The sequence below is a fragment of the Silurus aristotelis genome (genome assembly GCF_946808225.1).
Source record: "Silurus aristotelis genome assembly, chromosome: 1".
NCBI lineage: Eukaryota > Metazoa > Chordata > Actinopteri > Siluriformes > Siluridae > Silurus > Silurus aristotelis.
In genome coordinates, this window is record NC_139574.1 from 25889335 (window position 1) to 25899886 (window position 10552).

The window sequence follows — 10552 nt, forward strand, 5'->3', positions numbered from 1 at the left end:
AGAAGGCATTATGTCTTGAGTTTAATCAAAATGCAGTCTTTGTGATTTTCTCACGTTTCATTTTTAGACCTTATAATGCTATAACTTTTTTTTTTACTTAGAATACAAGCCACAAATCACGTCAAAGTCGACTATTCATCTGACTTTCAAGTAAAATCTAAAAATGTATTTTTAAAAATGTTTTACAGAAGGAGCATTTTCAGCTTATAGTTGCTACATATTATTGGACTGTAATATGCAAAATGTATTTAAGGGCCAGTAATAAGATATCAGCTGCCTGTGGTCTACCTTAAGTCAAGAAATTTTACAAATATTTGTGCACAAGCATATCTACCAAAATAATATAAGGCATTTAAATGATAATAATGTAGTTTGGAAGGGATTTTTATCCTACCCTGCACCACCAGTCGACCCAGTGCGGTTCTTCTCATCCTGCTGCCAGGCCTGTTGGCTGAGCACACATAAACCCCAGAGTGCTGTAGGGAAACATCTGAGATCATAAGATTACCCGTGCCCAATACTTGGATCCCGTCCACTCCAATAGAACGTCCATCTGCAAGGGACATACACATGCAGTTTATTTAAAAAATGCAGTTTATATAAAAAATGTGTGAATTAAAGGCAGATTAGAAGCAGAAACGTACTTTAACATGAGCATGATTACATAAAACTGCAAACAGTTTGAATAAAAAAAATGTTAAAACTGTTTTTATGGACTATAAAAAGTTTTTTATTCTTCCATTAACCACACAAAGTGTTGCTACAGAGAAAACAAGATCATTTTCAAGAATTTATCTTTATCATAGAGTATTATAGGTTTATTATGCTTCTGTAAGTCTGCAGTATGTACTCTAGCACACCATGAAACCAGCCTTACATCATTTGCTGCAATGTCTATGAGTATTTGTGTAAGAAGGTATCAATTTTACCCAGCCTGCTCCAGGACACAATTGGTCGGGGGTTGCCTGTAGCAATGCACTCTAAAATGGCAGTCTGGTGGACGTTGATGGTGAGGTTTTGAGGACCTGAAAGAATCACTGGCTCCTTATAGGTACGTGAAGCTGCCACTGTATAGAGAGAGGCACATAGATAAACAACAAGAGAGGAACACAAAAAAATATACTAATGGGAAAAGCAAGGTGTAAGTTATACTGGACAGTATAGTCTTTTTTCTCACCAGTGACACTAAGAAGGGCCTCGTGACTATAGCGTGTGTTAGCAATGTTTTTGGCTACACAGTGATACACTCCACTGTCTCCGTGACGCACGCCAGTGATCTGGAGAATGCCATTGGGCAGGAGAGTATACCTGCAAAGGGATTAAGAAAACCTCAGAACCATATAATACAGAAATAAACATATGTATTCCTGTATTTATCTACGCAATAGAGAGAAAGGCAGAAAATGCCACCCTAACTGTGAATAAAATGTGTGTGGGTTTGTAACCTGTCATCATCTGTGCTGAGCGTAGTCCTGTTCTTCTCCCAGGTGATGCTAGCCTCAGGGATCCCATTAATGGCACAGTGAAAGCGTGCCACCCCTCCTTCATCCACTACCATGGACTCTGGGTGGGTGTGAAACTTGGGAAGAGCTGGAAGAGAACAGAGATTAAAACAAATGATTTAACACATTGTCTGTAAAAGGGTGGACCTTCTTTACTCCCCACATATTTGCCTGACACATGTTCCAAAAATGACTTGAATTGAACCAGTGTACAACTGAGAACTTGAGGGCCAGGAACTGATTCCTTCTGAACAACCTTTTTGGTGAGTAGGCCAAAGTCTTAACTATTAGGCGACATCTGCCCTCTCTAACATCAAGAGACATGTGATCAATAATGAAGGCCATTCTTAGAAAGAAATGAATTCTTTTAGTAGCCTCTGGCCTAATTGAAGTCCAAGCAGTGATGAGGAAGAGGATTATCAATATGGTGTGTATGAGTTAAGGGGTCCCAAGGTGCACTTTTTAGAACTAGGATTCTTATGTGCAAATTCTCCACCAGAACAAAGGCACATCTTGCACTGAAAGCATGAAGACCACATTATCATTTTCTTTTGCAAACAAACGAGGGGCCAATTTATTTAAGCAATCAGAACTCAGTCAGGACATTTTTGAAAATAGATATGAAATGATAAATACAGGGCCACTTACATGCAAACTGTACTCGTGCCTTACGGCTTATCAGCATGCCATAGCGATTCTGTGCGGCACAGTCATACTCTCCCGCATCTGTTTCATTGCTCTCCCGCCGTTTCTGGAAGTTTCGGATTAGAAGCATGCCACTGCTCAACACAGCCACTCTGGGGCCCACCTGAACAGGTAGACCATTCCTCCGCCAGGTAATAGTAATAGGCCCTTCTCCATCCACCTCACAGTCCAGCATCAAAGGCCGGTCCCTTACAGCAATAACATCATGGGGCTCTTTAATGAAGGCCAGCTCAGAAGCGCTGCCCAATTCTTCAAAAAAAAAAAGCAAAAGTGGACAAGTCAGGTGATGTAAAGCACAGGGGTTTTTTTAGCTTTTTGATGTGAAATGAGGCAGCTGCTTACAAATGGTGAAAAGAAGATCATGTGGCTGAAATCCTGCTTTGATGATGAAAATGGTGGGGCAGGGAAAAAAACAGCTTCATAGTGATGATTATGATGATGATGAGGAGGAGGAGGAGGATTTTGATGAGGATGATGATGATGATGATGATAAGCTGACAAAGCAAAGATCACATAATAAAAGAAATATTAGTTCATTTTGACATTTTTAAGAATTGTGACAAGAACAGTATTGTAAATATTACTCCAAGAAGCCCTAGTACTTTCAGGCAGTAAATCCAGTAAAGGTCAGGACGAGAATGCTGTGCAGAGAGAGGGGTAATGGTTTATATTACAGTAATTGATTAGAAAGAATGCTTTAACACAAACATTGACATCACTACTCATTAATCTGCCAAGAGATAACATTAAAGCGCTGGAAATATAATAGCACCATTAACACCAAGGACGTTAATATCGGCATCCGGTGTGTATTTAGCACATAGTACTGTTTAGTCTGTGTCCATACATGATTCAGTGTGTTTGGCCACTGATTGATTTATTCTTAGATATGCGGAGGAATTGGTCAGAGGCTGGGAATGCCACAATGACATCTTCATTCCTACTGCACACTACTGGGTGTTTGCATGAGAAAGTTGTGGACAACAGCGCAGGAGGGGCCGCAGGCTGGCTGAAGAGGGGCTGCTCCAGGCTATTCATTTCAGCTGAACTTGCACTTGACTTTCCCTAGTCTGATTGATGGCTCTGTTAGCACCCCCCATCCCTCTCGATCACCCCAAAAACAGCAACACAATGCTGCCAAATGCCACAAACCCATTCAAGCACACAAAAGCCATGGCAAAGTCAGAAGTGGAGAGGATAAGGGTTGAGGGAGATGGGAACAAGGTCACATGATTTGGGGTTTGGGGTAGACCAGTGATAGTACTCCATCTTTGCTCCCACCACTTTATAATTACCATTACCCCACCCCCAAATCTCATCATCCCCCGCCACACTCTGTGGAACCATCTGCCCTCTCTCCCTGCCCCCAGCACATTTTCCCCCTTTTCACTTGAACTTGGGGGTGACTTTCCCATGCCACCCGATCACTCAAACTTCGTCTCTATGCTTGTGCCGCCAACACGCCCATCCCTTCATTCTCTCTTTTTTTTGGGGATGTCTGTGTTTGGTGATTCACTGACACAGACCCTGACCCTTCACGTACCCTGCACCCAAATACTCCCTCTCCCAGCTGTCCCCAAAACATACAACAAAACACTCCAGTCGCACTTGAACTTGAATGCATCCAATTGTCATATTGAGAGTTTGTCACCTTTCAGCACATCTGATGACCACGTGAAGCCATCATCATAAAATGCTGTCTAGCCTTTTGGCCCTTTCCACACTTATTGCCATTCTCTTGCTCCTCAGGACATCATTACAATCTTCTATCATTCCAATCCAGCTGTCCTGTCTGATGCACATTCTCACACATGATTTTTCAACTCTAATGCTAACCTTCAGAACAATATAAGCTCACAATTGTTTTTAACTCATTAAGCTCTGCATAGTCTGTTTATTGATAGTGATAATAGCTGTGAAAATCATAGTATATGATTTACATTATATACTGGTTTATGTTTTGATACTCATCATATCATTCACTGAGCTTTTGTGCCCTATATTGATGAAGACTTTGTCATCCAAGAAGAAGCCTCTAATATCAGCATATATCAGCAGTTTCATTATACATAAAGGTGAGTGTTTAGAATGGACTTAGAGTTTTCCTTTCATTTGTTACCTATATGTATTTATTGAATGTACATCACTTTCTCAGTCCCTAAAAATAACAGTGAAACTCAAAAGCTGAACTAAAGAGCACAGAGTCAATTCACATACTCCTCCATATAACAAAAGTATGAAGGTGCTCTTTTAGTTTCACTTAAATTGGTTAAGCATTTGCATCTAACACAAGATAGAAACAGAAACAATTTCCATAAAGTTAAATTTAGATTTCTTAAAAAAAATGTTAGACATGTCAAAAAAATGTCCAAATGTCACTGTTTTAACCCAAAGGCTTCGACCAATTAACTTTATGTCTATGGATTTTTGCATTAACTAGAATATCTCCACAGGCTTTCCACTAGAATCTGGAGTGACACTGGATCCATTTAACTCATCACAATATTTGTTTTTGAGCTCTTTTTCTGATCACAATTTGTAAGAGTTTGAGCAGCACGATGGTAACAATGGCTTCTTTGTTAAATTAGAGCCACTTAGTTATGCCTACAGCGCCATCTGCATTCTACTCTTCCACAATAGCGAGCCCATATCCACTCGTAAAGCGCTATGGGACCTCCTGGCCCTGCGTGTGACTGAGAGCGCAAGTTTGGGGATAAACTCACCTCCCATCTGGGTGTCATTAATAAGCAGAGGACTTTGGATATTCACTTGGACAGAGCGAACCCCATTAAACCCCACCCCCATGGGTAGACAGTGACCTTAGGCCCTAAAGGTCATGAGAGAGTGGGTGCAGGGCAAGGAAGAGGGAGCAGCTTGTATTGGGTAGCTAAAGCCCAAAATGCGCCCTATCCTTTTGTTTATTGTTCCAAAATCTGGCCATGAACTTCACAGTTTTTATTGTGGTTTTGCCTCATGCTGAAACCCCCACAAACAGTCTGGGGTGGGGGTTTGGGTGATAGATAGAAGACAAACATGGGTAAATCTCTTTATTGATGGTGTCCCTTTTTTTTTAAAGTCCGTAACATCAGGGCTGGACAAATGCAATTCTGTCGCAAAATCTGAAATTGAAATGTTCTTCTCTAGGAACCACTGCTTAGGGCCACCATTCAGAATTTCACAGTTTGATTCAAAAATATGTTTTCCCCAAGGCTATTATTTAGATATAATGCATCACGTAAGCACCACTAAATAAACTACACATGTAATAGCTTGCAAATATTTCAAGTTTTGAATCCGGTATCAGACCAAATATTTGTTTAAAACACCTTATACTCCAAAATCTGTGAAAATCTTTCAAAATAAAAGAGGAAAAGTTGCTATGTATTAGGCAGGCCAGCTGATGTATTACGAGACAACTTCACTTTAGCACAAAAGGCAGGCCAAACATAACCTAACCAGGTTTAAAAGAGTTTGAACTACTGTATATTGTGCTAGATCTTTAAATCTTCTTTTATGGCCCCCGTTGTAAATGTTTTATAGGCCACTGCATAGAATGAGCAATACACCCTGCTGCCTCTTTCACATGTAACAGAGCCTCCACAGCCTCTGTGTTTCCATAGCCTCAATAGTTGGTCACAGTATAAACACAGTGCCATGGTCTCTATAGTTTGGGACAGAGGGACTCTGTCTGTGGAACTCTAAGTCTGAACGCAGCAGGAGAGAATGAGCCTGCGGCAAGCCCATTGTCTCTCTAATGGGAGTTACCTCCTCGCTCTGGCTGGCGGACTCCGTGCCCATTTGCTGCCAGAGCAGGCACACAAACGCACAGCTCTTGCCTATTGTCTAAAGAGGGATGCTCATTAAAGTGTGCAGGCCAAATGGGGAATGGGTGTGTATAAGACACAAGACCATTTCCGATTGAGGATTGGGCCAAATTAAGTGTGAGGCATGTACTTACATTCTCCTCACTACCCCCTGGGACTTAATAGAGAGGGTAATTAAATTAACAAACAATTAGAGAAAGTGGGTATAACTCATCAATAGGCTTTGTGTAATTGACAGTTTTTGACTTATCCAAGGTTCAACCTGATAGATTTGGGATACATCTTATCTTCTATCAGCATATCTCGTGACTCAGGTTTTGGTTTCATATGCTCTGTTTCTCTGCATTTCCAATCAGGCTCTGCCCCCCCACAAAGAAGTTAAAACACACACGTGATGCGTTTATCATTTATCATGATATTACAAATCATTTATTATTGAAAAATCCTCCTACATCATTCTTAGCCACATGAGTATCATTCAAAGCAGTTGATTTTTAAAAATGAATGATCTGACCTCTGTAAGGAACACATGTCTAATAGTGGTTTGTCTCGTTATATTGCACTTAAAAATGAATTTGACACTGACATCTTTGTTCAGGTTCTCAAGAATGCCGCTCTTGAAACACAAGAGACACTTCTCACACAAGAGGGGTAAGTGTTCAAAAATGGTAATCACATACATTTTGCTGATAGCCCCTTTGTAAAGGCAAATAAAAGCATGAGGAACATGAACGTTGCTGGAAAGAACAGCTTTTTTCTGCAGTTCTATGGTGATCACAAATATTCCGAATTTTAAGCCAGCGTTTTCTACAAAAACCTTTGTCAAAACATACACCATTTGCTGCAAACGAGATAAGATGCTATGTCTTCAGTGTGATGCAGTTCTGTACGTTATACCACCTGCTAAGCGATGAAGCAGTTTGCTTTCTAATCCCTATTCCCCTGCATTTCTCTGTGATAAAGAACTTAGCATTTGGCCCTAATGCATATTCCCAGCAGCAGATTTCCCACAGCAGTGAATTAGGTTTGGCTCTAATTGGTAAACATAAAACAGACCCAGCACATGAGCATATAGCAGCAGAGGGGTTGATCCACAGAGCAGAGAGAATGGATGCTTTGGACCCCTCCCTCCTGTTCATTGCTGGATTGGGCCTGAGCCGCATGCTGTGTGGATCTTTTGGATTAACCCCCTGAACCAGAGGGGAGCCTTGTTGGATTAAAAGTAGCTTGGTTGTGACTCTATAGAGATGTGTGTGTGTTTGTGTCTTGGTCTCAGGCAGCTGCAGGAATCGCCACCCCTTTTAATGAGATCTCAATCAGAGCAGCCATCCCCCCCTCCCCTGAAGCTTTCCAAGTCTTATGGAGATGAGGGGTGTTGGGGTGTGCCAGAGGTCAGAGCTGAAGGTCAGTGCCAATGTCTGGCCTATGTCTGTCTGTCTGCTTCGCACTGATGGCCATGAACTTGCAGCTTCAAACCAAAAATCTGGTGCTGTGCATAATTAAAGCTTCCATCCTAACGCATATCAAATACAGGAAAGACTCATTTGATATTGTAGGTACCTTCTAGAAATGTTGGGACTAGCAAAAATGTTAAACACTTATAAATCAAATAATCCTCATAATTCTAATTAAAAAAAAATAATGTAACCATTTATTTTGTAAACCAAATTTCACTTAAATAAAATACCCATGAACACCTGGAAATCATTCAGTTTTCTGAACCAAACACAAAGTGTTACCTGAAAGTTTCTTAAAGTTTCAGACTCAGGTATGAAATGTTACATGTATCCGAATGTTTAATATTCAATATTTCCTATTTTTGTTAAAAAAATAAATGTTTTGAACGATCTTCATCATTAATCAGCTAACATCAGCTGACCAAAGAATCTGTATAACACTGAGTAAAGCGCTTACGCATTAATACATTTCTTTTACACGCAATAACACCATAAATGAAGTGTTTCATCATCCACAATTGCAAATCAGCTCTCAGCCTGCTGTCATTTCCAAATTCTGATCTAATGAACGTTGCCTTACATGTTACAGTTCAAATTGCATCATGATAAGTGCATGAATTGCAATACAGTGTGACTTAAAATCTTGGCAATAGCTTATAATGTGTTTAGAAACTCAATAATCGTTAATATGATTTTATATAGAAGTCGAGAAATAGCTCAAGACTTGTGTTCACTGATAATGCAATAACATATTTGTACAAGTAAAATCGATTAGATAATACACCATCATAGCCTTGATATCAGGATAATTACTGCACCATATATACAGCTTCCAAAAGAAATAAGTGTACATCAGAATCATTCAGAAGTGTCCTGTTTTTGCAAAATTTCTAAAATGTTGAATGCTGTTTAGGAGTAAAATAACAAACGAATATTTCCAGTAATGATCAACATGATTTAGAAAAACGTTGAGGTCAAATTAATAATTAAAACCCTGAGCTTCATGTAAAAAATAATGGGATAGAGTAATAAAGAACCAGATGTTTTGAGCGGAGAAACACTTGCAGTGAACTTGAACTTCAGCTCTAACAGCTTACATCAGGAAAAAAAAGCTAACAACGTGCGTCACTAACAAACAAAAACAACCACAACAACCAACAGAAACCATTAAAAGCATTAAACATCTGCTTGGGCTCATTTCAATGTCTCCAGCAATCTTACAAATCCTACAAAGGATTTTTTTAAGGAAAAGGAAACGCACAATATGCAAATAAATGTGCAATCTGCAATATATACAAAATAAGAGAGAGCGAAAAAAAACATGAAGACAAATGAAACAGGACAAATAGAGCTAGAATTACAAATAAATTGGACATATTTACCTAGAAATAATGGCAGCACAAGTAGAAGAGGCACAACGCTGATGGTCATGGTTTGGCAGTAATCCGTCCTGAGCATCATTTTACATTCCAGAGAATGAACAGATATTTTATTTGTCCTCAAGTCACTTATTCAGTCCAAAAAAATATGTTTTTAAGAAGAAGAAAAAGACGGCAAATAACACAACCTATTTTTGTGAAAAGTCAGCAGACCATGTCGACCCTAGCATGTTTTTTTGCACAAAGCCGTGTGTGCATGCGTGTGTGTGTGTGTGTGTGTGTGTGTGTGTGTGTGCAGTCTGAGCGCTGCGCTCTGCGTTCGGAGGCGCACAACAAACACTCACGCGCTCAGTTCGAGTCACACGAGCGAGCTGAAACACGGGAGCGCGAGTCGAAGGAAGCAACCAATCAGCGTGCAAGGGGGCGGAGCTACATAGACATACCGCTTATAAAAGCGAAGCAGCACGCGTTTATTTAAGGTTTATATCGGCAGGAGTTCTGTCTTTATCGCTTGTGTACCTGTGGTGAGGTACACACAGGTAAAAAACACAACTCATATGGGCTTTAGTTAGTTAGGATAGTGTGAATGGCAACAGTCAGCAGTAAAGGTAGCTAACTGTAGGCTACTTTTCCTTGGTTCTGTGGTTGTACAATAACATCTACATCTGGTATTCTGATTAAATACAACTGATAAATCGAACTTAATGTAGACCACATGAACCTTACCAGATAAAATCGAACTACACCACAGGAACCTTACCAGATAAAATCGAACTACACCACATAAACCTTACCAGATAAAATCGAACTACACCACATGAACCTTACCAGATAAAATCGAACTACACCACATGAATCAGGTAAAATCTAACTAAATGTGCATCTCATGCACCTTCCCTGATAAAATCTAACTAAATATACATGGTTTAGACATTTTATTTAGAAGTAAAAGTAGCTAAATGTAGGCTACTTTTCCTTGTCCTGTGGTTGTATCAGCACATCTATGTCTTTGGTATGCTAAGTACTGTACATAAAGCTGATAAATCGAACAAAATGTACATCATCTACACCTACCCAGGTACAATTTCATTAAATGTACATCATATGCTCCTTCTTAGGTAAAAGATACACACTAAACACATGGTACAAATAGTGTACCCTCAATGCTACCCTCTTTGTAACAAGAAAAACACATGCACTAAGATGAGGTCTCAGCGCTTTATTCAGTACCTTTACTCCTGAAAGTGTACCATGCAAATCACTTACTGGTAATAAGTGGTCTCCTAACACAGCCAGAGGGTCTGTAATTATTCTTATTGTAGTTTACTTGCCACAGTGAAAATCCCACCATTATTAAAAATATAAAAAAGAACCTCTAAATCAATAGAATTAAATAAAATCTTCTTCTTCTTCTTCTTCTTCTTTCGGCTGCTCCCATTAGGGGTCGCCACAGCGGATCATCCGTCTCCATACCACCTTGTCCTCTACATCTGCCTCTTTCACACCAACTACCTGCATGTCTTCCCTCACCACATCCATGAACCTCCTCCTTGGCCTTCCTCTTTTCCTCCTACCTGGTGGCTCCATCTTCAGCATTTTTCTACCAATATAATTCATGTCCCTTCTCTGCACATGTCCAAACCATCTCAATCTCGCCTCCCTCACCTTGTCACCAAAACATCCTA

The 10552-nt window shown here is 40.0% G+C and overlaps 1 protein-coding gene across 1 annotated transcript in view; it reads right to left on the reverse strand.

Moving 5' to 3' along the window:
- LOC310740093 (immunoglobulin superfamily DCC subclass member 3) overlaps positions 1-9148 on the reverse strand; it is a 19392-nt gene extending 10244 nt beyond the window's left edge. Inside the window, exons 1-6 of the mRNA XM_083566558.1 lie at positions 8871-9148; positions 2151-2456; positions 1446-1590; positions 1178-1308; positions 930-1067; positions 395-553 (exon numbers count right to left, since the gene is read on the reverse strand). Coding sequence (XP_083422684.1) covers positions 395-553; positions 930-1067; positions 1178-1308; positions 1446-1590; positions 2151-2456; positions 8871-8949 — 958 coding nt within the window. The 5' untranslated portion in view covers positions 8950-9148. The remainder of the gene's footprint in view (positions 1-394; positions 554-929; positions 1068-1177; positions 1309-1445; positions 1591-2150; positions 2457-8870) is intronic.
- Between the last annotated feature and the right edge of the window lie 1404 nt (positions 9149-10552).